Source organism: Vombatus ursinus, unplaced genomic scaffold (genome assembly GCF_900497805.2).
Source record: "Vombatus ursinus unplaced genomic scaffold, bare-nosed wombat genome assembly UNPS02014812.1, whole genome shotgun sequence".
Taxonomy (NCBI): domain Eukaryota; kingdom Metazoa; phylum Chordata; class Mammalia; order Diprotodontia; family Vombatidae; genus Vombatus; species Vombatus ursinus.
The window spans coordinates 41,949,829-41,975,105 of NW_020954590.1; the positions used below are offsets into that span (position 1 = coordinate 41,949,829).

At 37.9% G+C, this 25,277-nt stretch overlaps 1 protein-coding gene across 6 annotated transcripts in view; it reads right to left on the bottom strand.

The window, feature by feature from the left end:
• Positions 1-25,277, bottom strand: part of LOC114054264 (rho GTPase-activating protein 28-like) — a 192,690-nt gene that overhangs the window by 38,019 nt on the left and 129,394 nt on the right. For all 6 annotated transcript variants that reach the window (XM_027877447.1, XM_027877446.1, XM_027877450.1 and 3 more), the window contains exons 4-7: positions 9,443-9,530; positions 6,498-6,655; positions 3,470-3,635; positions 3,266-3,357 (exon numbers count right to left, since the gene is read on the bottom strand). In XM_027877447.1, the coding sequence (XP_027733248.1) occupies positions 3,266-3,357; positions 3,470-3,635; positions 6,498-6,655; positions 9,443-9,530 (504 nt within the window). The remainder of the gene's footprint in view (positions 1-3,265; positions 3,358-3,469; positions 3,636-6,497; positions 6,656-9,442; positions 9,531-25,277) is intronic.

A 25,277-nucleotide genomic window follows, 5' to 3' on the forward strand; every position in this document is an offset into this window, starting at 1 on the left:
TTTAAAGGCTAACGTAACATGCAGTTGTATACGGAAACAACTAACTTGCTAAATGCCTTTGGTTACAAAAACACGTCGTCTTTTATTCTAAACTGTACAACAAATATATTAAATTTGGAGAAACTATTAGGGAAAAAATAAAGTAAGCAACTTGTGAAAGTACCTGCCATCTCCTTTCGTGCAAAACAAAACGTAGAGAAAATCTGGTATCAGTCACTATATGTTCATTGGAAGCAGGTGCATAGATTTGGAGCTGGTAGGAACTTGAGAGATCATTTAGTCTAACCTCCTGAGGGTATACATGAGGAAACTGAGGTCCTCATGGTGTAGATGAGGAAAGACAGGTGAAGTCACTTAGTCAAGATAACATAGTTAAGGTAAGAAATGGGATTTGAACTCAGATCTTTAGACTCCAGTTCCAATTCTTTTTCCACGACAATACTCTGCCTCTAAATGAATTCCCTCAACTCCTGAGCTTCCCTTCAGCACTTCTTTCCTCTTCTCCATATCCTCATCTGCTCTCTAATCTAATAAGAGAAAGAGGCAGCCCCCTTCCTTCCTAAACTGAATCCTTCTACCAATACCCTTCACCTCACCTCTTCAATCAATTATCACTCTCTCTCTATATATTTTAACTCTCTCCCTCTCTAATGGTTTCCTACCCTTAAATAGCAAATATGCCTAGATCTTCACTGTATCTTTTTTCCCCTAAGTGAATCCTTTCCCATGATTTTGTCAATGCCATCAAGTCATCATCTCATGTGGTTCCCAACTCTTCACTGTTAAACTCTCTTTCTTTTTCCCCTCCATATTCTTGCCTCCCTTGACCCACTGCGATCTGACTTCCATCCTCACCACGTTACTGAAATAATTCTCTGCAATATCACAATGATCTCCTTATCATCAAATATGATATATTTTTTTAAATCTGGCTTTACCATCCTTGATTTCTTTATGTCACATGACACTGTGGCCCATCCCCTCTCCCTCTAGTTTCATTCCACTTTCAAGATTCTCCTACCTTTCTGATCATTTCTTCTCTGACTTTTTGGCTGGCTCCTCTCCATCCCCCTACCACATAAACATGAGGGTTTCCTAAGATTCGGTCCAAGGCCCCCTTATCTTCTCTTCCTATACTCTCTCCCTTAGTGACTTCATCCACTCTCATAGCTTCCATTACACTCTCAATGCAGGTGATTCCCAATTCTACATCTTCCCTCACAGCTTTGCCCCAGGGATCCAAACCCATATTTCCAATTGCCTGTTAGATATTCCCCTGGATGTCCTTGCAACCTCTGAAATTTCTCCACCCAAATCTAGCCCTCCCTCAGCCTCTTCTCTTTCTGTTTGCAACATAATTTGTCCAGTCTCCCCAAGCTCATAGTCTTTGTGCCATCTCATATGACACTTCACTCCATACATCCGTTCACTTTCTAAACCCTATTTTTCCCACTTCGATAAAGTTCCTTGCAGCCATATTCTCTACTCCCACTACAATCACCATATTTCATGGGATCACAGACTGAGTTGGAAAGGACTTTTGGCTCCTTCTAATGCAGGTAGGTGGCATAGCAGACAGAGCACTAGGATTAGAATCAGGAAGACTCATCTTCATGAGTTCAAATCCAGCCTCAGATACGTCCTAGCTGTGTGACCGTGGGCAAGTCACTTATCCCTGTTTGCCTCAGTTCCTCATCTATAAAATAAGATGGAGAAAGAAATGGCAAACCATTTCAGTATCTTTGCCAAGAAAACCCCAAAGAGTGGGACACAACTGAAAAATGACTCAACAACAATGCAATCCCTTCATCTGACAGGTGAGAAAAACTGAGGCCCAAAGAGGTAAATGAGTTGCCCAAGGCAACAAAGGCAGTAAGTGCCAGAGCTGAGATTCAAACCCATATCCTTTAACTATAAATCCAGTACTCTTTCCATTGCAACAAGCTGCCTTATATCTTAAGCCCTAATCTCTTTTCAACCAGACCATAGTCATAGGCTTCAAACTGTTCATCCTGTTTCTATTCCATGTGTTTCTTAAGTCATCCTTCACCCTACTACTCAAGTTATCTTCATAATATACTGCAATGCTCCTGCCACCCCTATCCTCAACAACTTTCTATGTCTCCTCACTGCCTACCAAATAAATGCAAAGTTTACAAACCCGGCATTCAAAGTCCTCTACAATCTGAATCCAGCCTTACCGCATCTTACTCCCTTTCAGGTGTTCTATATTCCAGTAGAAAACAAAGTAGACTTACTCTCTAGCCATTATTCTTGTCCTGCCTGCTCTCGCCTCTGTGCTTTGCTTATACTGTGTATTCACCTTACCATCTCTCCACTATCCCTCCCCTCTGAAATTTCTTATAACACTTTGTCTGGGATTCTTTTTCTCGCATCCATATCTTATTCTTCTTGTATCACAGTTATTTGTGTACTATGCTTCCCCTCATTAAATGATAAGCCATTCGAAAGCAGAGACTCGTGGCGGCTTCATATCCCCAGTACCTGGCTAACTGTGTCTTGAACATCATCAGCATTTAACAAATGTTTACTGAATTACTGAACCAAATTAGATAATTTAAATGGTGCCAAAGAGAGCTCTTGTGGGAATTCAAGAAGGGTGTGCTATAAGATTAAGAAATATCAGTTTTGGCTCTAGGTACAAACGAGGTATTTGCATTTTTAACCCTTAGTAATAATTTAATAATAGTTCTAATAACCTCTAACATATAATATCTAAAAATAATAATAGTTAATATTTATATCACTATTTATATTTTATGAGCCAGGCACTGTCCTAAGTACTTGACATTTATCCACTTATGTGATCCTCACAACAACCCAGAGAGGTAGGTGCTGTTATTATTCCCATTTTACAGATGAGGAAACCGACACAAACAGTGGTTAAGGGATTTGCTCAGGGTCACACAGCTAGTAAGTGCTGGAGGCTGAATTTAAACTCAAGTCTTCCTGACTCCAAGTCCAGTGCTCTATCCATTGTACTACCTAACTGCTCTCTAAAAATCTGAGTAATAACTTAATAATGGGTTTAATAAATACCAAACATATACTATTTAAAAACCTAAATAATAATTTAATGATAGGTTTAATAAGTACCAAACATAAGTGAAAATTCAATAATGAATTTAATAAGTATCAAACATAGTATCTAAAAACCAAAGTAACCATTCAATCATAGGCTTAATAAGCACCAAACATATAGTGTCTCAGTCCCACTGATGATATACATTTGCATTCTACTCACTTTTTGGAAGATAAGAGGAACTTTAATTCCAGGGAACTTCTTTTGATCGTTTTCCAACAGGACAGTAAGTGGAACACCAAAAAGTCCATTTTCTTCAAAGTTAAAGAAAAAATGAAAGAAAGAAAAAGAAGGGAACCAGTTAAGCAATACCTCATTGCAGTGCTCCCCAGTGTCTGAATCAGTGGTACCCATTGCTCAGATTACCTCGTCCTTTTACTTTGTCTGTTCGGTTCCTCTTTAGTTCGATCCCCAGAGCATCATAAAAGGCTGTCAATTCGATGAGAGAGAGATAGCGAATCTTCTTCATGTCTTCCACTGACAGGTCTCCTACTTCAGTTAATCCAAATCTACTTTTTCGAACAATGAATTTCTGCAAATGCATGTTGAAAAAACGGAAACCTTCTTTAAAGGAAAGGAGAGATTGTAGAGGTTTTGTCAAAGTGTCCCTCTGGCTGATCTGATTTTGCCCAGGGCCCCTGAAAGTGCTTCTCTAGGGGCAGAAAACCAGAAGCTAATTCAGCTCCTTCAATTCTGATAGACAAGGTCAGGCTGAATCTGACTTGATATCTTCATTTGGTTCCTTATTCCTATAGGTGGGTTGAATGATAGTACGGTGGAGGCAGCACATCCACTTGAACTGATAGAGGCACCTAAGCACATTCGTGAGCTGAGGCCAGGGATGAAGACCAAAACCAAAAGCCACAGATGCTACTGGCTTGTACCTCTAACACTTCACCCATCTCTTACCTTAAAGTACTTTTCTAACTTATCCACTTTGATCGGCATATGATGAACAGGAGTCTCCCCACTCTACCCAGGCCATACTGGTTGATAACCAGTTTCTACATCTATCAAAATGTTGATAAACCAGCAGCAGCCCTGCCTTCTGGCCCCCCTGAATACCCTGGCAGAAATGCTAGCATAATCAACCATAGAACAAGAGGTACAGAAGGCACATTCTCTCCATACTGTAAATAAAAAATTTGGATTTTTCTCTGTCTCCCACTTCACAGGCCCTCAATCTCCTGAAATGATATTAAAATAGCAAAGAGGATTTTGCTCATTAAAATTCTGGATGGCACATCACTCCATAGACAGATGATAAACAGGCATGTTCTAAAGACCTTTGGGAGATAATCTTTATGCTTATTTAGAAGTATTAAGTTTTTTGGATTTAATTGCAACATTTTACATTGCACTATAGGCAATAAAGGGGCAGCTAGGTGGCACAGTGCATAGAGTGCCGGGCCTGGAGTTAGAAGATTCATCTTTCCCAATTCAAATCTGGCCTCAGACACTTACTAACTGTATGATCCTGGGCAAATCACTTAAGCCGGTTTGCTTCAGTTTCCTCACCTGCAAAATGAGCTGGAGAAGGAAATGACAAACCACTCCAATACCTTTGCCAAGAAAACCTCAAAGGGAGTCACAAAGAATTGGACACGACTGAAAAATGACTCAACAATGACAAATAAGTAATAATAATAATAATAATAATTATCATGTTTATAGCACTGTGAGGTTTGCAAACTACTTTTCAAATATTGTCTCTCTTGATTCTCACAACCACCTAGGGAAATAAGTGCTATCATTAACCATTTTATAGATGAGGAAACAGGCAGACACAGGTTAAGTAACTTACTCAAGGTCACACAGCTAGTAAGCATCTGAACACAGCTAGTAGGATCTGAACTCAGGTCTTCTAGGTTCTAAGTTCTGTGCTCTATTCCCTGCACCACCTGGCTGTCTCCATAGGTGCAAGTAAGCTACAGCATATCAACAGTAATGACTTACATGTGAGTAATGGTAACACACATATAACTGAAAATGGAGGTGGCCAGTCACAGGGAAAGAATGAGGGGGTAATGGATGGACACCGATAAACATAAAATGTGAATGGAACCAATGGAGACTTCCAATATGTTCACTATATCCTTTTTTGGAAATTGTGGAACGACAGGACACAAATTATACGGAATGAGATATGAAGAAGCTGTGATATGTAGCTGGAAGGGTAAGCTTATTTCAATGAGATCATGAGTAACAGGTTCATAGGAGAGAGTGGGAGAGACACTAGGACACTGGCCCTTTGGCGGGGAAGTGGGAATGAAATTAATACTGTGATTCCACTGCTGGGGGGAATGATACCCAAGGAAGAACAGGACAGGACTGGCCAAGGGAGGAACTCATTTGGTTTGTGGCTGCTAGGGAAGAACTGTTCTAAATGGTCTCTTCCTAATTTAATTAAGTATTCTTAATGACTAGTTTTTTTGTTGCTAGAGTGAAAGTTCTGTTAAAACGTAATTTTTCTAGTCACACAATCATTTAAAGTGATTACTTAAAATTTCTGCCCTCTAAATTCCAAGTCATCCACCCTAGAAAGAGTAAATGATGTCATCTCTTCTATCTAGGACATATCAAACAAGTTTGTTAGAACTACACATAAAGTATGACCTATGTCAAATTGCTTGCTGTCTCAGGGAGAGGGAAGGGAGGAAGAGAATTTGTAACTCCAAATTTAAAAAGAAATAATAAAAATTGTTTTTACATATAATTGCAAAAAAAAAAGATACTGCATGTAAAATATAAGTAACTAAGTTCTGAGTGTGGGTTTTGAGAGGTTCTCTCACATATGATGTCCTTAAGCCTTAGAACATGGATTTTGGGGAAATCTATTTTGGTCACTCAGATACCTATATTTAGTTTGCTTCCTGGCCCTTGACAGTGTTTTATACAGGTGAAGTTACAGGATAGATGAATTCTGGATAAGAGTAACAGTGTTACAGTAATATACCATTTCTATTTCCTCTTGTTTTAACTGTCCCCATAGGAAGCCAAGCGTGTTTTTCTATGGGAGCATTGAACTGTTTACTGACCTAATCAGAACATTATTCCTGTTTACATTGCAAAAAAGAATATGGTTCATATATTACAGGAAAAGGCTGGAAAATGGAAAAGCTAAGCAGGATGGCCCTTTTCAGAATGAGAAATTCTTAAACACCCACACACAAACACACACATATAACAAATATCCTGCTCTTTGCCCTACAGGGAATCCAGCAGGAAATTAGAACCATAGAAAGAAGGGACTTGAAAAGCCATCTAGTCTAACTCCATCATTTTACAGAGGAGGAAAATGAGGCAAAGAGGGATGAGGTGATTTGTCAGAGGTCACAGTCTGCTAGTTGTATAGAGAACAGATAATAGCATAAACATGAGGGGTACTACTTACAGTTAAAGAAGAATCTTCTTTTTTAAACCTTTGTGATTTAAGACCTTCTTTTTCTTTGGGAATCTCTGTGATGGACTCTGAGAAAGAAACCTCAAAGGACAACTCTTCTGCCACTGATGGAGTGTCTTTATCTAATCCACAGTCAAGACAACTGTTGGCTGAAAATGTGAGCAAAGGACATGAGGACATATCATGAGCCATTTGTCAAATGGTGCCCCCAACACTATATAAAGCATTCCACCTACCCATCTAGCTAGGTGAACAGTCAGAGAGTTCGCATGAACCCAAGGGCCATCAGACTTAAACCAATGAATTTAAGTTGAACAATCCTGTCACTATTGCTCAAACATCCCATTTCTATTCCACTTGCGCCTCTTAGTTTTTACCTCTTGCTGTGTGTTCCTGGACACATATTCCAACTTGCCACCAAAATAGTGTTAAAATCGGGCACATCTAATAGCTAGACTCAGTGTCTCTCAAGCATCAGAATCTTGGGCTGCACAGAAAGATGAAGCTGATAACACCACTGGTAGATCACATCTGTAGTACTGTATTGAGTTCCAAGAGCTACATTTTAGGAAGACAGTGGCTCAGGGAATGCTTAGGGGAAGAAGTGAATTCAATTTGATGTTCATGTATTAAAAAACTACCAAGTACCAGGCAGTATTCTAGGGGCCAAGGGTATACACAGCCCCTGCCCTCAAGGATCCTACATTCTACTGGGGAAAAACAACATGCATACATAGAAGCAAATATGAAATATACAAGTAATTTGTAGGGGTAGGCCACAGGTCTAAAGGAAAGGGGAGCTTGTTAATAACAGAATGGCAGGTCCAGAGGGCACAAAGTTAGGGTAGGAAAGAGTGGGATACAGACACCATAAGGATAGATATGACATGATTGGTTATGAAGGACAATGGAGTAGTGGTCTGAGAAGGAAACCTTGGCTAAGAATCATAGGGATTTTTCTTGCCACCAAAGGGCAGCAGATTGCTACCAAAGAATAGCAAAAGCAATATTTATCTGATTATCAGAATTTCAGTAAAGGAGAAGAGATACCCTTTGGGGCAAGATGGATGTCCTTTCCCTGGTCTTGCATTGATGGTCAAAGCAGAGGTCAGTGAATTCCTGGATCTAGGCTGGTTATAACCATCTATTAGACCTGTTCTACTTGAACAGGAAGAACAGAATATATGGCAAACCCTGTGAGAAACATTAGCATTGGTCTTTCTCCTGGGTAGAGGAGGAAAGACCAATAATAATGGTTACTACAGGGTGAACCAACATACCTACAGAGTTCTATACATGCCTATGAGCGCACAATACCTTTGGCCATAAGAGGAAATGTCAATGAGAATGAAAGGTCAAAGAATACTTGGGAAAATTCAGAGGGAGTGACTGAAAATGGTCAATCCTTCATTCATAAAATTTATTCATCTAAATAAATAAGGAACAAGCAAGCTGAGTATGTTGTGCAGTGTTGATTTTAATTTTTTAAAAAGAAATTATTATTAGAGCAGTCAAGTGGCACAGTGGATCCAGCTCTGGCCTTGGAGTCAGGAGGATCTGAGTTCAAATCCAGCCTCAGACACTTGACATGACATGAGCTGTGTGACCCTGGGCAAGTCATTTAACCCCGACTGCTTCACCAAAAAGCAAAAAAAAAAAAAAAAAAGCATTGAAATGTTCTTTACGGGGCAGCTAAGTGGCGCAGTGGATAGAGTACCAGCCCTGAAGTCAGGAGGACCTGAGTTCAAATTCGGCCTCAGATCACTTAACACTTACTAGCTGTGTGACCCTGGGCAAGTCACTTAACCCCAATTGCCTAAAATTAAAAAAAAAAGAATTAAATAAAAAGAAATCATTATTAGTAGTAGTAATAATAATGGCTAGCATTTACAGGGCACTTAAAGATTTGCAAAGTGCTTTATATATGGAAACTCAAATTAAATAGTTTAATATTTCTTCTGTTTGATCCTGGAGGGCAGAACTAGTAACAATGAATGGGTGGAAACTGCAGAGAGACAGATTTGGATTTAAACGGGATATAAAAAGAAACTCCTTAATAGTTGGTGTTATTCCAAAGTGGGATTCCTCCTTACTAGAAGGTCTTCTATCGGTGGCTAGATGACTCCTTGTCAAATACATGACAGAGTGGATTCTTGTGAAGGTATGGATTGACCTGAACAGGCTTTAAAGTCTTTTCCAACTCTGAAATCCTGGGAACTTTCTAAGAATCAGGCAGACTGACTAGAAGAGGGTACACCATATAAAATGGGTGCCCCACATCAGTGGCTACATGATCATCTCCCTTCTTGCAGCACAGTCTAAATTTAATAACAGTGTGGTAACGAAGGGGCAAAAGTATGATAACTGCTGGAAGATCCTCTTTCCACCATTTTATGGAACTTAGTCATAAAATGGGAGCCCCTGTTGGTTATCTATAGGATATATATATATGGAGTAATTTGTTTAGGGCTGCTAACAAGGGCCAGAAGGACCATATTCCTTATGAGAACCATCTCCTCAACAATGAGGCCACCTTATTTGCAGAGGAAACCTACCATGAAAATCTATCCTTGTGTCAACTTTAGTACTTGACATAATTGAATCAGTATTTCATAAATGGATTTCATGCCCATTTCCCAGATTACTTTTGACTTTTAAGCAGATTCAGAATACCAGTCCCTAAATCAAAGAAATTTGTCATATGCTTGATAAGAAACAAAGTCTTTTGAACCCAATTTCTTTTATTTCTCAAGTATGTGGCAAATGATAAAGAAAAAGAGAGTGCGTTTTTAATACACTCACATGTGGATTTTCTTAGGAACTAATGCAATCATTACTGGTTTTGTATACACATAGTGTGACCCTCCCACCTCCCCCCCCCAAAAAAGATGAAGAGACAGGTAAAGTGAAGTTTGATTATATGGTAGCTTACTTACAATTAACTGCTTTCCAAACTGGCTTCTTCCCTGGTACCTGTACCCCATTTGCAGGAACAAGAGATACTGGAACAGGCTCAAATGGAGGCTATAAAAGATGGGGGAAACAGATTTTTTTTGTTTGTTTTAATTTTTAAAAATTTTTAAACACAAAAAGGGGCATTTTCATGCACATAACAGAACATAACAAGAAGATTCTATATGAAACCACGTTCTCCCCATGGTGCAATCGATAGCGTGCTACATACACATGGAATCAAGAAGACCTGAGTTCCTATCCCAACTCAGATGCTTACTAGCTATGTGACCCTGGGCAAGTCAGTTAACCTCTATCTGCCTCAGTTTTCTCTTCTGTAAAAGGGGAATAATCATAGCACCTACCTCCCAGGGCTGTTATGAGGATGAAGTGAGATAATAATTGCAAAGCACTTTGCACATTTTAGAATTCCATATAAATATTAGTTATTATTATCATTATCTAAATAATGATTGCTTTACAAAATTTATGTGTATGGATATACATATATCCATACATATATACTTATGTAGACACACAGGCACACCTATTTACATATACATACATACACATAAATATATGTATGTATGTGTGTGTGTATATATGTATGTATCTATGTATGAATACTAGCTAGGTGGCTTAGCGGATAAAGCACAGGTTCTGGAGTCAGGAGAACCTGAGTTCAAATCTGGTCTTAGATACTTACTAGCTGTGTGACCCTGGGCAAGTCACTTAACCCTTTTTACTTCAGTTTCCTCATCAGTAAAAAATAACTGGAGAAGGGATTGATAAACCACTCCAGTATCTTTGCAAAGAAAACCCCAAATAGGGTCACAAAGAATCAGATATGACTGAAACAATATGAATGTGTGTATATATATATGTATGTATATGTATATATACACATTGTTTCAGTCTGTATACAGACATATGTATACACACACACATATATATAATAAATAATATATATATATAATAAATCCATGTTACTTTAAAAATTATGCTGCCAGTCTGTGCTTCCTCCTGAATTTCTTTCTGTTCATTTTAAAAATGTTATAATGGCCCTCTTTTGGGGGGCACTTTTATTGTTTAACTTTCCTCCTCTCTCCCAGTACCCCTCAATTAAAAGTGAGGAAAACAGAGAGAAAAAAAGATATGTAATAAATAAGCATAACCAATAAAAATGGATCCACACAACAGGCATGCCAAAAATCAAGTCTTTTTCTACCCCATGTCTCTCTCCTCTCTGTCAGGAGGTGAGTAATGTGCTTCCTCATAAGCCCTCTGGAATCACGGCTGGTCCCTGCATTGATCAATGTTCTTGTGTTTCAAAGCTGTTTGTCTTTATGATGTCGCTGTCCTTGTACAAACTGTTTTCCTGGCTCTGTTCCCCACTCTGCCTCAGTTTATACTACCCAGAATCCCCTGAAATCATTTCCTTCATCATTCTTTATAGTGCAATAACATGCTATCACATGCACATGTCACAATTTGTTAGGATTTCTCCCAATCATCTTAAGAGGCAATCTAAGTCATCTCCTTAGATCCTAGTTCTTCCCTGCCCCCAACCACAAACACATTTCTATAAATATGAACAGACTAAAGGTCTATCCACCATTTCAGTCTGCTTATTTTAATGCAGCAAATGAGTGCTCTTTGCACATTGTTAATTGTAATGAATACTTCCTTTATTGGTTCAGTTCACATATGGCTTCCGGAAGAGGACCATGTGTTGATCAAAATCACTGACATTCTCAACTATTAATGAGTGCTTGCAAATACTTTCATACATTTGCCTCCTTTATATAAAGTAACCAATTTAATAATTTATTAAGTAATGATTCTACACTTTCTCACTTTCACACCAAACACAGCTTAACAAATTTAAAGGTGGAAGGGACATCAGAGGTCATTAAGCCCAACCCCACCCATTCTGCAGATGAGGAAACCAAGTCACAGAAAGTTTAAGTGAATTGTTTAGGGCCACTCAGCTCTCAATGTCAGAGGTAGGATTCCAACCCAGGGCTACCTGACTCCAGGTACAGCTACTTTTGTTATGTTTTTTCTGGACCCTTGGATCCTTTGTCTTGCTCTACAAACTCCCACCAAAATGGGGACCTAGTTTTTCCATTGGAATTGACACCTAGTTACATTATATATTATTACTTTATATTAAATTACAATTTCAACACCAAACTCCATGTAAACTATAGTAAGGTGATGCCTATGAAGGAGCAAAGCGCTTGTATGTTCAGAATTGCTTTAGTCTTTAAGATCTCAGAGGGAGTTGAGTAAGATTGAAATAATATATGGAAGTTAAGAGTGTGTGATCAGTCTTGGCACAGTATCCTAATCTTTAGGTAGTGTTAGATACTAATAAACAGTGTACACACACAAATATAGTCTATGTAAGCACAGATACAAATTGTTCTTCATATTTTAAAATGACCCTCCTGGAAGAGCTCATGATTGACATGTGCAAATATGGCTGAGAAGACATCTATTTAGCCAGCAGCCCTTCCCACATTATACACAGAATAAAAGTATGAGGGTGCAGCTCTTTGATTTCCCACCACAGCCTGATGCTTTCTCTGCCTATATATCTGGCTCTGAAGCTCATTTTCTTCTCCACTGCACTCAGAGATAGCTCTTATCCATGCTTTTAACTTTTTTTTAAGCCTTATCTTTGGCTGCTGCAATGCAGTTGTTTATTCAATATTATTTACCATTTGTTCAAAACTTGGGAGAGAAAAAAATACCCCCAAACAATTGCAAAAAAGTTCCAACTTAGAGAAACTTTTATTTAAGTTAAGCACTTAAGTGAAGAAATGTGTGCTTGGCAATTGAGTGGAAAAGGCAAAAATGATCTGATCCATGGCTTCGTATCCCTTTGTTAAACTAATAATGTCCATACTGCACTAAAAAATAAAGTCCTGGTAGTGCCACCTGCATCTCAATACTGAGCACGTGACAACTGCCATTCAAAGACTTCCTTAAGTTTTCCAACAAATCGATACTGTGCCACACTTAGAAGTAGCACTGACCATATGCAGAGTTATAACCCCTGAGGTAAGCTTCACAAAAGCAAGTTGAAGGTAACTTCAACTTTTATTTCCCAATTACATGTTAAAAATTGTTTTAACATTCATTGTTTTAAATATTGAGTTCCAAATTCTCTCCCTCCTCCACCCCTTGAGAAGGCAAGAAATATGCTATTGATTATACATGTGAAGTCTTATAAAACATTTCCATATTAGCCATGTTGCAAAAGAAAACACACATGCGCACCCCCCCCTCACATACACACACACGAAAAATAAATAAAGTCCAAAAGTATGCCTCAGTTTCTGCCCAGAGTTCATCAGTTCTTTCTCTGGAGGTAGATAGCATTTTTCATCATGGTTTCTTTGAAATGATCTTGGATCACTGTACTGATCAGAGTAGCTAAGTCTTTCACAGTTGACTGTCCTTACAATATTGCTGTTACTATGTATAATGGTCTCCTGGTTCCCTCATTTCTCTTTGCATCAATTCTTATAAGTCTTCCCAGAGTTCTCTGAAACCATCCTGTTCATTATTTCTTATGGCACCATAGTATTCCATCACAATTACACACTGCAATTCATTCAGCCACTCCCCAATTGATGGCTATCTCCTCAATTCCAAATTCTTTGCCACCACAAAGAGAACTGCTATAAGTATTTTTGTACAAATACATACCTTCAACTCTTAAACACGAGTTCAGTTACTAGAGGGGGTAATATCCCAAAACTTATTCCCAAAGTAGATCCTACTTTTTTTAAATTTTATTTATAATTTATAGACTAAAACAATCATTTCCATAACACAGTACAGTAAAAAAGATGATTGCACATGAGCCAAAATGATGGGTGTAAAATGATATCTCAAGGTTGTTTTAATTTGCATTTCCCTAACCAATAATGATTTAGCGTATTTTTTCATGACAATAAATTGTTTTGATTTCTCCTTTGGAAAATTGCCGGTTCATATCCTTTGTTCATTTATTAATCTGGGAATAAATTGTATTCTACAGATTTGACAAAGTTCTTTACATATTTTAGATATGAGACCTTTATCTGATAAACTGTCCATAAAATTTTTTCCCCAACTTTCCGTTTTCCTTCTGATCTTGGCTACATTTGTTTTATTTGGGCAAAACCTTTTTAATGTAATCAAAATTATCCATTTTACACCTAACTTTACTCTCTATCTCTTGTTTATTCATAAATTGTTCACTTATCCATAAAAACTGTTGGGAAAATGGGAAAGCAGCATGGAAGAAACTGGGCATAGACCAATATCTTACACCATTTACCAAGATAAGGTCAAAATTGATACATGACCTAGATATAAAGAGAGATTTTACAAGATAATAAGACCCTACTTTCTAAAGACAATGGATAACATTCCCCCTCCAACCTGTCCCTCTCTCAAACATCTCTATTTCTATTGAGACTAGCACCATTCTCCCAGTTAACAAGGCTCAAAACCGTAGAGACATTCTTGAGTCTTTCTTCTCACTCATAAGCCTCTATCTCATCAATTGAAAAGTCTTGCTAGCTCTATCTCTATAAAATGTCTCCCATCACCTCTTGGCTGGGCTACTGCAGCAGCCTCCCACTGGTGTCCTTTCTTCCAATCTTATCTTCCATATCACTGCCAAAGTTATATTCCTAAAAACAGATCTGACCATAATACTCCCCTAATTCAAACATTTTCAGTAATTCCCTGTTGCTACGAAGATAAAAATTTTAAAACTCTTCAGCCTGGAATTTAAAGCTTCCAACATCTGGTTCCCAGAACTACTTTTCTTCTTTAATTTCATATTACTCCCCTCCTCATACTCTCCATCCTAGGCAAATTGACTGGCTGTTTTGCATATATGACATTTCAACTTCCTCTGAGGTTTTGCACAGGCTTTCCTCCCATGCCTGTAATACAATCTCCCCCACCCCACCTTTTCTTTTGAAGTTTTCAGAAATCCCTGTGTTCCTTGAAAGCATAGCTGAAGTACTACCTCCCCTGTAAGATTTTTCTGATTTCTCCAGATGTTAGTGCAATATGGTTCTTGAAATTATTTTACATTATTTTGTTATTACTTATCTGTGCACATTTTACATCCCTCAGAATGTAAGGTTCTTGTGGGCACGTACAGCTTTTGATTCAGAAAATGTGCTGATCTGCATTGGTAGAAGGAGTTCCCTCTTTGGGAGTACTAGTGAAATCTCAGGTACTGTTTTTCTCTCTCTCTCTCTCTCTCTCTCTCTCTCTCTCCCTCTCTCTCTCTTTTAACATGCAGCAACTAACACAATACTTGGTGTATAGTATGCACTTAATAAAAGTACTTTTTATTTCATTCACTTATTTATATCACCATCACTTCTGAATACATCCCTCCCTTCTCTCCTACCTAGCCAGTTATCCTTTGCACCAAATACTCAAGAGATGAAGGAGGGGAAAGGAAAGGGAGGAAGTGCAGAAAAGAAAGGGGTGGGGGGAGAGAGAGAGAGAGAGAGACTAATATACCAACTTAGCCTGATATTGGATGACCCCCCACTTCTGAAAAGAAAAGAAGTAGTCAACTTTGGTCATCATAATTACAGAGAGTTCAGTTTTCTTCTATTTCACAGTTGTAAACATTGTGTGTATTATAGAAAGAGGCTTAAAATTTCACTGCAAAGACAAAACAATCATTCATGGAATAAGAGTATAAGGTACTATGTGATTAGGCACTAACAGGCACTATAGCTTGATAAGTATTTGGCTTGATAGGTTCAGAGGATAGGATGATTGATAAGAAACAAAGTAAGGAATCATGGCTTCCCAAATGAAATGGGACTTGAGCAGAAGACAAGAGAGGGCCTTCCAGTCAAAAGTAAGAACATGGCCAATGGCACAGACATGAAAACAGAAGAACTGAAAGAGATCTTAGAGGTTAGGGACTAACTATTGGAGTGAAGGTAGGTCGTGGGGAAGTAGTAGAAAATTAAGTTGGATAGATAGAGTTGGAGCAATCATGGAGGGCTTTGAAAGCCAAGCAGAATAAATTAGACTAGCTAGAATAAGCAATAGGAAGCTATTGGAGATTTTTGAAGAGGGGTGGAAGTAATTTTAAAAGAATATTCTCCAGCAAAGAAATGGAAGTGGTAAGGAAAGGGAAGAGACCACAGTCAGAGAAGCTGCGATTGTAATTCACATATATAAATTATTACAGGCACAGAGTGATGAGGGCTTGAACTAGGGTGGCGCAATGGGAATGGAAAAGGACAGAGGGATATGAGAGAAACATCAAAGAAAATTTGATAGCATTTGATTACTGACCCGGTATCTGACATAAAAGAGGTGAATTGAAGGTTTGGGACTGGGTGACAGAGAAAATTGTGTGGTTGTGAAAAGTAATGAGTTAATAATGCCTGTAACGCATTTTGAACAAAGGGATAATATAGATTTATAAACGTTGCAGTTGTTAATAGGCAAAGGAAAATGGAAATTAATTTTCTCTCTATTTGCTTTAGTTCCAGTGACCTTGAAATTGCTTCACGCTGAGGAAAAAAATCCAATTTGTATCTAACAGAGAAAGGTTAGGACTAAAGGGAATAACATAAATTGCATTTGACTATGATCACCTTGGTATGTCGACTAGGGCCTAAGGGTGAGCAGGAGTGTGAGCCAGAGAGCACAGACCATTCAGACAGACTTGACATAAGGGTGGAGACAAATCACTCCTCTAGGTACCACTTTAAGAAAAAAAAAAAAAAAAAAGGAACATTGCAAACAGCTGAAATGCAAGGGGGTGAAAACAGGCAGCCTCACTGGAAGTGATTGGTTTTACTTAGAGAATGGGATGTTTCTTTGAGAAGCTGAAATGATCTTCCTACTTCTTGTTGGATTTGACTTCGATGAATGAACAAATGATATTTGTTAAATGCCTACTAAATTCCAGACACTATATTTTTTCTTCAAAGCCCCATCAGCATCATGGCTTTTCCATTTAAGAAGGATGAATATGGTCAAGTGTATGCCACAAAAAGGAAGTCAAGGGCAGCGTGATGGAGGACAATGGTTCTCCAACTTTTTTTTCTCATGGCACAGCGTACAAGATTTTCATGAAGGACTGTAGCATTCTGGCAATACTCAGGGGCTGTCTGGAGACTGGTAATACACAGACGACCTTCAATAAGCAGCTATTTTTTTGTGTGTTTTTTTGGAGCTGAAGATCTGACATTGTGAAGTTAGTGCATATGTGTAATAGATGACTCCTATTTATTTTTGTGAATATTATTCTTATTATACTGTGTGTGCTGGGTAAATTGAATTAACATTGAACAAAATTTTATACATGCATGCACACTTTTTAAAAAAATCTGTAGTAACACCCAACATTTTAAACTTGAGGCACAAAATTTTTGAGAACTATTAGTATAGTAGAAAAAGTGATGGATTTGTAGTAAAAAGTCTGAACCTCCAACTCTGAAATTTTGTGATACCATGATTTTTATGAATTTATAGAATCACAAAGATTTTTACCTTAAATACATCTAGTACAATCCCCTCCTTTCAAAGATAAAGAAATCGAAGTTTAGAGAGTTTCAGTCACTTGGACAGTGACCGATTAATTTAATTACCCTAAGATTTACTATCTAGCCCGACAATTCTGTTTTTAATCAACTGGATCTATTGATGAACTTGTTTATTTCCAATAACCAGATGCTCTGTAAATAAGCTTTTTTTAGGGTTAGCAATCATTCTCATCACTACTGAAATACCATACAATATGTAAGATATAGTATATATGTATATAAACTCACATACATATATAACATAATATAATGTGTGTGTATATTTAAATGAAGTCACATTTATTAAGTAGGTAGTGTGTCAATCTCTGGAAAGACAAAAAAAAATCCCTCTCCATAAGGAGCTTAAATTCTATGGGGGAAATAATATGTATACATATAAATATCTATAAAATATATATTATGTAATTTCAGGAGAAAAGTGCTAACACAGAGATTAGGAAAGACTTTGTATAGGAGGATGCATTTGAAATGTACTTAATCCAGTTTGTTGTTTTTTGGTCATTTCAGTCACGTCTGACTCTCTGTGACCTCATTTGGGGTTTGCCATTTCCTTCTCCAGCTCATTTTACAGATGAGGAACTGAGGCAAACAGGGTTAAGGGACTGACCCAGGGTCACACAGCTACTAAGTGTCTGAGGAGGGATTTGAACTCAGGAAGATGAGTCTTCCTGACTCCAGACCCTGGCACTCTATCCTCACTTAGCTGTCCACATCCAGTTGCCAAACCCTAAAATAGGTAGCCAACAGAATTAACTTCTCAAGTTTTCTTTGACATAAAGGTCAAGAACTAATTTAAAATATGTAAAAAAAAAGTAATTATAATTATAAATGTTTTACTTAAGGCTTATCATTGTCAACTAAACTTACTATTGTAAGTAATGTAATTATTTACATTTAAATTAGTTCATTTCAATGCCTAAAGAATCATAATTATTTTTCAGTCACTCTTAAGTACTCATCAAGATTCTTCATCCGTACATTTTCATTAACTTTTCCTTTTATATGAAAGCAGTGTGTACTCCATTTTCTGGTTCTATTTCTTATTATCTTATAAGCGTTTTTATTTTATGATTTTAAAAATTATTTTACAAGGGTCTTTTGAGACTTCTTTATATAGCATTTCCTATACTAGGTCCATCTTAATTACATTATTAGTATTCCATTATGTTATACAGCTGAGCAATTGCCAAATCTCGTCTCTACTTCCACATCATCTCTTGGCATACGTGCCCCTCTTGGCTTCTGCCCTCTCACACACACCCTATTTCAGGGCCTCATTGCTTCCTAATTGGTCTCTCTGTCTTCATTCTCTCCCTGCTCCAATGCATCCTCCAAAGTGGTTTGCCTTGGGCAGGTCTAATCTTGTTCACCCTCTTATTCAATAAACTCCCATGGCTGCCTATTACTTTGAGGATTACATGGAAGTTCTTGGATTTGGCATTTAAAGCTCTTCACAACCTAGTGCCACTCTACCTTTCCAGCCTCATTCCTGCCTTCTCCACCTGCTCCACCCTGCCACACCCCGGATCACCTTGTATCTGCTTTCTTTACCCCCCCAAAAATATAGGCACTTTGAGGGGTAGGGTTATTTTGCTTTTGTCTCTGTATCCTCAGCACCTAGCACATATTAGTCCCTTAATTCATACTTAATTATTAATTGATATATTTTCTTTTAGCTAGACCCTCTGGTTTCACAAGTGTAGGGAATTCCTGGTGAAAAGGCTCCCTTTCCACACAGACTGACATGTCTTTGCAACTTAGAACCTTAGAATGACTTGCCCAGGTTCACACAGACTAGAACTGAGGTCTCAACTCTGAGTTTGTTTACACCACACTCCCTTTTGTATAGTACATTATCATACCGTGATTTATTTAACCAATTCCTTATTATTGGAAATTTAGTTTATTTCCTGTTTTCCCACCAATTAAATATAATGCTGCTATGAAAATCTATGAGTGGACAATTTAACACTTAATTTTTTATGCAGCATGGAAAGAATGATTCTGGTTGAACCGAAATAGCCCATGGTTGCTACCACAACAAGGTGTTTTGTTTTCACATTAACTTTTTTTCCTTTACCTTGAAGAAAACAAAATCTTTCACAATATGGCTAAGAAATGTTTACCAGGGTGCCTGGAAAATGTATTTGCATCTGGGGTTCTGCTCTCCAAGTTAAGTACTGTTAAAGATGAAAATAGCAGCAGCACTCAGTGACACACAAAACTGAGGAATTCCCATTAGAAGAGGAAATAGGAATAGTAGAAAGATGATGCAGAGGAGATAAGTCATGTCTCCCTAGAGTCCTTTTCCATTTAGACAAGTCATACAAGACAAGGAACCACAGGGCCGGTGGAGAGAACCAGTTCACCAACATCTTAATAAGTCACTACAGAGTTCCAAGGAAAAGAGACTGGGGTACAGCTGTTGTTGGGATGTGTAGACACGCCCAGGCTCTCAGAAGTTCCTTCTCTTCCCACCGTCCTTCCCCCCCCACCCCCGCCCACCAGCAACACACATACTCTGGATGAGTTGCAGGCAGCAGAAATTAGGTTTGAGGGTGGTTAAGCAGAATGTGTTCCTGCTATTGTTCCTGGAAGATAAAACTGCAGTAAACAGCTGGGAGCTATTATGAGAGAGACTGAGCCAGCAGGATTCAAATGTATTTAGAAAACAGGTTTTCCTTCTAGACAAGGCACTCAAAAGATGTCTCTTTGTGTGGACGGTACCAATTTTTTTTTTTAAATGAAGTGGTATAGTGCCGCCGCCCTTCTGGTATCCGTTTTCTTTAAGGGTTACAACACAACCAAATGAAATAAAGAAACATAAAAGAGGGGAAATGCTGCATATCTATAAAAGAGAAGGCAATTTCTCCTCTTTGTAATAACCATACCTGCAGCTAAGAATGCTATTTTCTGGTTAGATTGTCCTCTCCTTCCAGGCAGCATCTTTGCAAGATGCTAGATTAAGTCAAGATTAAAAGAACCAGGAAGGAATTTGAGCCTGGGGAAGGGGCAGGGTTTAGTCAAACAATTCACAGTAAATTCAAAGACAGTGCTCTTCCCCAGCAGTAAAATGCATGGGAGAGACTGTGGAGGGAAAGACAGTTAGCAGGAAAACTGGCTAAGAGATTACTGCAATAGTAAATGTTTGAGGCATATGACATCATTTACTTTGTTGATGAGTTTACTAGACTGATAGGTCCCAGAAATGCTGTAGACATAGTTTATCAGGAATTCAGCAAGGCATTCAACAAGGATTTTTACAGCATGTTTGTGTACAAAATAGCGAGATCTGGGATGAATGATGGTACAATCTGGTAAATTTGTAACGAGAATGACTAGACTCAAAGAATGCTGATAAATGGATTAAGGTATTGATTTAACCTGACAATGTCTTTCTATTCCCACAGCTATTGCCTTAGAATAGGCCCTCATGACCACTTACTTAGACTACCACTGTTATTCAGTAGTTTTTCAGTCCTGTCTGACTCTGTGATCCCATTTTGATGTTTTCTTGGCAAAGATACTGGAGTAGTTTGCCAATTCCTTCTCCAGCTCATTTTACAGATGGGGAAACTGAGGCAGACAGGGTTAAGTGATTTGGCCAGGGTGATATAGCTAGGAAGTGTATGGGGCTGGATTTGAACTCATAAGGATAAATCTTCCTGATTCTAAGCCCTGTGCTCTATTCACCGTGTCACTTAGCTACCACAGTCTCCCCCTAATACATTTTCCTACTTCTATTACATTTCCATTTCAGTCCATCCTATACACCCCTACCATATTTATCTTTCTTATATTCAGATCTAGTCATGTTATTCTTGTACTCAAAATTCTTAAAGATCTTTGTCTTGTCTACTGAGTTAAGTTCAAACTCCTTAGTGTGGTGATTTAAGGTAGTTTACAATCTGTCATCATCCTACCTTTCATCTCATACTATTCTGACTCAAAGCATCAAAGAATGTCAGAGTTAGAAGACGTGACTGTAGAAGCCATTCACTCCAAATCAACACATTCCACAGCATTCCCAACAAGTAGCCATTTACCTTGACTTGAAAATCTCCATTGAGGACAAACCCATTCCTTTCTGTTGTAGTTAATTTTACTTCCAGTGAGCTCTAATTATTTTTAAAATTAATTTATTATTGTTTTTAGTTTTCAACATTTACTTCTATAAGATTTTGAGTTCTAAATTTTCTCTCCCTTGTTCCCTTCTCCCCTCCCCAAGATGGCGCAATCTGATATAGGCTATACATATACATTCAGATTAAACATATTTCCACATTAGTCATATTGTAAAGTAGAATTAGAACCAATGGGAGAAACCACGAGAAAGAAGAAACAAAAGAAAAAAAAAAGAGAACAAATAGCACGCTTTGATCCGCATCCAGATGCCATAGTTCTTTCTCTGGATGAAGATAGCATTTTTCATCATGAGTCTTTTGGAATTATCATTGCATTGCTGAGAAGAGCTAATTTATCACAGCGGTCATTGCACAATGTTGCTGTTACTGTTGTACAGTGTTCTCCTGGTTCTGCTCACTTCACTCCACATCAGTTCATCTAAGTCTTTCCAGATTTTTCTGAAGTCTGCCTGCTCATCATTTCTTATGGAACAACAGTATTCCATTACATTCACATACCACAACCTGTTCAGCCATTCCCCAACTGATGGATATTCCCTCAATTTCCAATCCTTGGCCGCCACAAAAAGAGCTTCTATAAATATTCTGTACATGTGGATCCTGTTCCCATTTTTATGATCTCTTTGGGATGCAGACCTAGAAGTGGTACTGCTGGGTCAAAGGGTATGCACAGTTTTATAGCCCTTTGGGCTTAGTTCCAAATTGAAGAGATCTAATTATTAAGAAGGTTTCCACTATAAGTCAAAATCTGCCTTTCCAACTTTTACTCAATTCCTTGTTTTTCCCTCTGAGGTCCCACAGAACAACTCTAATCCCATTTCCATACGACAAGGCCTCAAATACTTGAAGACAGCTATCATATACCTTCTAAATGGGCTAAGCATCCTAGTTCCTTCAAAAAAGTCCTCATATGACATGATCTCAAAGCCTTTCACCCCTTCATCACCCTGGTCACCCACCGCTGAACATTCTGCAATTTGTCAATGTCTTCCCTAAATTATAGCACCAAAAAATAAGCACAATACTGCAGATCTAGTCTGAAGAACTATCACCTCCCAAGTTTTGTCCACTATGCCATTCACCACACCACGTAACATCACACTAACTTTTTTAGCTTCCATATCATACTATTGACTCAGTGAGTATGCAGTCAATTCAAGACCTCTACACAGTATCAATTCCATCAAACACTTTTTTGATTTTCATTGATCAACAACGGTCACAGATTCCATAGAATTTATGACAGGCTTAAATTATCAGCCAACGGTTCTAGGTACTACTCAACAAGCTGGACTTTTCCTAAGATCCCAAATGATGTGATTAGGCCAAAATTGATATTCTTTCCCCAAAAGTCTCCCTTTCCTCTCATGGCTGGGAGGCAGGAAGACCCAGGACCAAGGGGGGCACCCTCTTGTTCCTCCCTCAGCATTGGGCCATCCCATTGCCCATCTGGGCTGAAGGACTGCTCACAAGGCTTGGTGGTGATGGGACTCACCTACTGTATTCCTTCTTGTGAGATGAAGAACCTTAAGCCCTATTCACTAAATGTTCTTGCTACTACCTCCTAACATTCTTCAGACCTTACCAACTTGCCCTGCCTCTATGCCTTACAGATCTGCTACTGGCATCTGACCTACTGATGCAACCTAAGGCCACTTAGCCTTGCCAATCACACCACTGTTGCACCCTTAGGACCTCCAGGACTTTCCATCTGCATTGCAGAGCATCTTGAGAATAAGGACTGTCTCATTTTTATAATTTGTAATTCTTAGCACAGAGACTGGCACATAATAAGCTTTTAATAATATTTTCTCATTCATTTAATCCTTATACTTTCACTTCCTTTACCAAAGGAATAAAGTGGCATAATTTCTATTTATTCAACTAATTATATTATGTCATTATGTTAAAGACTATCAGTATGTTGAATTGATTATATCTGTAAAAATTAAAGCAAGCTGTACACAATAGAGATTCCAGTTTCAAGTTCAACCCTTTTTCTTCTTTAGTATGCGTATGGAAATACTTGTTTTATTTGGGGTTAAGTTTGTTTTTAAGTCTAAATAAAGGGGGCAGCCAGATGGTGCAGTGGATAGAGCACTGGCTCTGTATTTAGGAAGACCTGAGTTCAAATTTGGCCTAATACACTTGACACTTAACTAGCTGTGTGACCCTGGGCAAGTCACTTCACCCCACTGCCTTGCAAAATAAATAAATAAAAAATTTTAAAATGAAAGTCTAAATAAAAAGACTATGAGGAAGTGAACTAAGTTGACTTATTAAGATGTTTAATCTGGAGTTTCCTATAAGATGTAAATTTAATCTCACTTGAACTTCTGTTCATTAGCATCTATGGGTCTACATGGGAGAGAGGAGTGGGGAGGGATTGAGAAAGAGATAGACAATACTATCTACTGAAGGAAAGAAGGAAAAAAAAACTTAGGAGCATTCGTCTTTTATTAAGAGTAGAGGAAAGAGAAAAAGTAAGAGAAAAAGAAAGGAGGAAGAGAAGTACTAGGTGGGTAGGGTTCAGTGAAGGATTTACTCTATTCATCTCAAATGGACACTATGTAAAGTATTTTGCAAACCTTAAAACCCAAAATAGATATTGGCTATTATTATTATTATTCCAAACAAAAACAGATACTACTATTGCTGTCATTAAGACATCCCTACCTGGCTGTTTCATCTTCACACCAAGGTTAACATGCCCAAAGCCAAGTTCATAATTTATCATCCAAATTAGATTATTCTTCTAACTTCATTATTTCTATATGTGGTACAAATAGTGACTTGCATCTTCCATGTTCCAACCTTGAGGTTATCTTGGACTCTTTTTTTCTCCCTCAAGACTTATTATGCAATCACTTACTAGATCACCCTACCCATTCTTCTTTGTAGCACTCTGGGAATCTATCTCCTCATCCCCTCTCCCACTGGTGCCACCAAAGTACTGACCCTCATTACCCCCAACCTGGACTGGATATGTTTTATGTATAAAAATAAACATATGGCAATAGAAAATAAATATGGCCATCTGTGCACTGATTGAAAATTGGTTTTGCCAAAATTGTGATTATTAATCCTTTTCCCAAGTGTTTATAACTTAGTTCAAACTGAAAGAGTAAATATTTATAAGTATGATGCCAAGACCTTAATTATATATAAAAAACTTTTAAAATTTTCAAAATAAATCAAGTGGACTTTTTTTTGCCCTGTTAGAGAATAGGACATTCAGTAGCCCATAAATTCTTGCTAGCTAAATTTTGGGGCAAGATCTGATTCTTACCTGTACTTACCACTTGGTGTCATTATTATTATGAACTGGTCTTTCATTGCTAAATTAATGCCAGAGATTCTGTAATATTTGTAACTTGGATCAAAAAGGCTCAAATGAAATAAATCATAACTAAGATATTCTTTTTTTGTAAGAATCTTATGTCAAAAACAAAAGAGTGGATAGACATATTGTTTTCCTAAGAAGCAGATAAATTGTTGGCTTTGGGGTCAGGAAGATTTGAATTTAATCCTGCTTCATACATTTACTACCTGCATAACCCTGGGTAAGTCACATAAACTTTCATAGCCTCAGCTTACTCATTTGTAAAATAGAGATAACAATAGCATCTACCTTATAGGGTTTATTGTGAAGATCAAATATATGTAATATATTTGTAAAGTGCTTCACAAACCTTAAGACAGCTATTATATATGCTATCTATCATGATTAGGATAGCTATAGCTGTCCTAATAAAGTCAGGAAGATTCATCTTCCTAGGTTCAAATCTGGCCTCAGACACTTACTAGCTGTGTGACCTTGGGCAAGTCACTTAACACTGTTTACCTCAGTTCCTCATCTGTAAAATGAGCTGGAGAAGGAAATGGCAAACCACTCCAATATCTTTGCCAAGAAAACTCCAAATGGGGTCACCAAGAATTGGCCATGAGTTTAAAGACTAAACAACAACAACAACAAAGTTACCATGATTACTACTACTGCTACTGCTGCTGCTACTACTACTACTACTACTACTACTACTACTACTACTACTACTACTACTACTACTACTACT